At 44.2% G+C, this 3,895-nt stretch overlaps 1 protein-coding gene across 1 annotated transcript in view; it reads left to right on the forward strand.

Annotated features, from left to right (window-relative positions):
* LOC102429997 (GTPase IMAP family member 4-like) overlaps positions 1-3,895 on the forward strand; it is a gene marked incomplete at its 3' end in the record, with an annotated part of 6,753 nt that overhangs the window by 646 nt on the left and 2,212 nt on the right. Inside the window, exon 2 of the mRNA XM_023748842.1 lies at positions 71-142. Within this exon, the coding sequence (XP_023604610.1) occupies positions 71-142 (72 nt within the window). The remainder of the gene's footprint in view (positions 1-70; positions 143-3,895) is intronic.

Below are 3,895 nucleotides of genomic sequence, written 5' to 3' on the forward strand. Positions count from 1 at the left end.
GTTGGCTGCATGCGGTTTTGGTTTGCAGTACTATCCATTCCCTAAAATGAGTTCTGTTTCTTATCTACAGAAATTCAAACTATGATGGCAGCTCAATTGGACATTACTCCTTTCAACTTCAGTGAATCCGGTACCGGCCATGGTGAGAGGGTACTTGGGTTCTCCAAGCCAGATGGGACCAGGGAACCTGGCAGTGGGTTCTCCTGTCCTCTCTGCTATTACTCATTTAAGCAAGAACAAAATATTTTCTACCCCATTTCTTATTTTCTCTTAATTGACTCAGCTTTTCTCACAAACCTCTGCACTGTCTCTTCATGACACAGAATAACCTCTAAGACAGCGGTTCTCAACCTGTGGGTTGCGACCCCTTTGGTGGTAGAACGACCCTTTCACAGGGGTCGCCTAAGACCATCCTGCATATCAGATATTTACATTATGATTCATAACAGTAGCAACATTACAGTTATGAAGTAGCAATGAAAATAATTTTATGGTTGGGTCACAACATGAGGAACTGTATTTAAAGGGTCAGAAAGTTGAGAACCACTGCTGTAAGAGGAAGAGAGGTTAAAGTATCCTGATTGATCCCAGGCTAATGAGGTTTCTTATTTCCTACTTCAACAACATGGACACACCAGAAGGGCCAGTTGTAGCCTCTCTGGTTGTTTCTCTGCCACTCTCTTCAGCCTGAGAGACGACTGGAAGGAGGAATGTGAGAGGAATTGATTCATTCAGGTCCTAATTTCCCTGCTCCTGGAGGCATGTTTTGGAGGTAGAATCCATTTGGAGGTAGAAAACAACAAATTCAACAGACTGGCTCACTCAGTTTCTCACGCAACCCTCCTTTTACTTCCTTATCTACAGAAATCAACTATATCAATTAATTTGACTTTTTGTTGGTTTGGTACCACACCACAATACAACTTAGTACCCTAAAACCTCAACTATTTCTTTGGCTATCAATTTGGTAGATAGATGGGAAGTTTTTGGGTCTGGGCACCTGGGCTCATCTCAGCCAGACTTACTTATGCACCGGTGCTAAGCTTGTGGTTCAGTACACAACTGGATAATCTTTTTTTCAGATTAAATTAATTGGGGTGACATTGATTAATAACATCATATAAGTTTCAGGTGTACAATTCTATAATATATCATCTGTGTATTGCATTGTCTCCTTCCGTCACCATATATTTCACCCCCTTTACCTGCTTCAACCTCATCCCGCCCCTCACTCCCTCTGGTAACTGTCATATTGTTGCCTGCGACTGTGAGCTTGTTTGTTTATTTGAATTGTTTATTCCCTTGTTGCTTTCTATTTCATATCCCATGTGTAAGTGAAATCATATAGTTCTTATCCTTTGTTCATCTGACTTATTTGGCTTAGCATACCGGTAATATTCTCAAGATCCAGCAACTGGATACTTTTGAATGGATAGTCCCATGGCCATGTCTGGTGGTTAGCAGGCTCTTGGGCGGGCCAGGGTGATAGGGATTACTGGGCCTTGTGTCTTTCATCATCAATCAGTTGCAGGGTTCTGAAGAGCAAGAGACACCAAGCTACAGGGCATCAGCACTTTTGCAGTGTACTTGCATCATGCTTCTACTGCCCTATTGCCCAGACCAAGTCACAGGGCCCACCCAGATGCAAGGGGTGGAGAAACAGACTCAGCACCTTGTGGGAGGAGCTGCAAATCCATATGCTAAAGAGGCTTGTGTACAGACCTGGGATTAATTCATGGCCATATCTGCAGTCTATCACCCAGACTGCCATATGCTTTCAGCATTGGCAAATAGTTGCAGTGTTGGAGCTGGCCTTTGGTGACTTCTCATTTCACCTCCCATGATTTTCCTACTTCTCTCTGGATGACCAACTAATGCCCTCAGGATATCCTTAGGTTGGAGTCTTCTACTGTGGTGCTCACTAAATAATAATTTGATCCCACCCACATTTTTTCTTCAATTTAGCCATCTTGTTGCCACTGCTTTCAGCTTCTGGAAATTTACTTCTCTAATCTCAGAATTCTGGTTATCAGATGTGTTATTTTGCCTTAGGAATGGTTTTACTAATCCTTGGATTAGGAACAGTTTCACCTTAAAGTGTGTGGGAAATAGGAAATAACTACCGATTATTTGGAAGCCAGAGTGGGGGGTTCTGCAAAATCTCTCTCCTGTTTGATTGAATTTTTTTAAAAAAATCATTCCAATGTACAGAATAGAAAAAGAGGGCACAACAGAACTAAAGGGACCACTTAGGGGACTGCTGAGTCATTGATGGTGATGGTAGCTTGGGCTGGTATGATGGTCTTCAAAATGGAGAGAAGTGGTCAGATTTGTGAACTTGCCAATGGGTCAGATCTGGAAGGTAAGGGAAAGAGAGGAATCCAGGGAGATTCCCAGTTTTGTCTGAGGAACTGGATGAATGGTGGTGATATCTCTGAAAAATAAAATGGAGTTTACAATCATGTCAGCAATACTGTCAATGTGGTGATGTATGCATTGACTCAAAGCAGAGACACGTCATTGTAATCCAGGTTTCCTCCTGCAAGAGTCAGTTTTACTCAAGGGCTGTGCTGACAGGGTCTTCCTTCAAGGAGAAACAGGCTCTCAGATGTTCTTGTCAGTTGACTTCTATGGTCCCAGTCTGTGCTGAACAAATCCTGAAGGCTTCAACTTTATAGACACATGGAAGAGATAGCAGAGAATTACTGACTGGAAAGAGGGATAAAGAGCTATATAGATGATTTGGTGTTTAACTTGAGACACAGTGATCTTTAAAACATCATTCAGGCGTTAGGCTATGCTGTTCTTTTATTAACTTCCAGGTGTTTTAGGAAGTAGACATGTCTAACCAAATGAAACTAAAAAAGTGTAACTCCACTAATGCTACTCTGTATGAGTTGTTATTACTATTATTTATGTATCAAGAGATTTTAGATTAACTCCAGAGAACTGTCACTACTTTCTGGATAGAAGTTTTCTACATATTAATTTCAGATAGGAAAACTTCATTAGGTTCCTACATTTAGGTCATATATTAAAAGTAAGGCATTTTGTACTCCTGTGGTTCAGAATCACTGAGAAGATGTATGCACATCTACACTAATAAAAGAGAAACATGGTAATTAGTGTACGACCGCTACCCTTTTCATTGGCTAATCAGTGAGTATATGCAAATTAACTGTCAGCCAAGATGGTGGCCGGCAAGCCAGGCAGCTGGAAGCGAACATGAGGCTTGCTTGCTGCAGTGAAGGAGGACTCCAATGTTCTCCGCCTGCGCTGCCGGCCTCTGAGCAGGCAGTTTGAAACTTTGTAACAAATATAGAAGCTAAACAAAACCCAGGGATCTCAGAGCTGGAGTTATACATTGTTTCGATTATAGAATGCAAACAAACCAGCGGAAGCCTCAGAGCTAGAGCCAGAGCTAAAGCTGGCCCAGAATAAAATTTAAAAAAGAGAAAAAAAAGGAGCAGTTGGGAGCTTCAGTCAACAACTGCCAGCCTGAAAGCAGCCCTCAGCCCCTCACCCAGACTGGCCAGGCACCCCAGTGAGGACCCCCACCCTGAGGGGTGTGTGACCAGCTGCAAACAGCCATCATCCCCTCATCCAGGCTGGCCAGGCATCCCAGTGGGGACCCCCACCCTGATCCAGGACACCCTTCAGGGCAAACCAACCGGACCCCAGGCCTCTATCCTATATAGTAAAAGGGTAATATGCCTCCCAGCACCGGGATCAGCGGAGCCTCGAGGCCTCCTGGCACCGGATCAGTGTGACAGGGGGCAGCACCCAAACCCCCTGATCACCCTGCGGCTCTGTGTGTGACAGGGTGTGGCGTCCCAACCCCCTGATTGGCCCTGCTCTGTGACAGGGTGTGGCACCCAACTCCCCCCCCCCCCCC

This window comes from Myotis lucifugus, unplaced genomic scaffold (assembly GCF_000147115.1).
Source record: "Myotis lucifugus unplaced genomic scaffold, Myoluc2.0 scaffold_1908, whole genome shotgun sequence".
NCBI lineage: Eukaryota > Metazoa > Chordata > Mammalia > Chiroptera > Vespertilionidae > Myotis > Myotis lucifugus.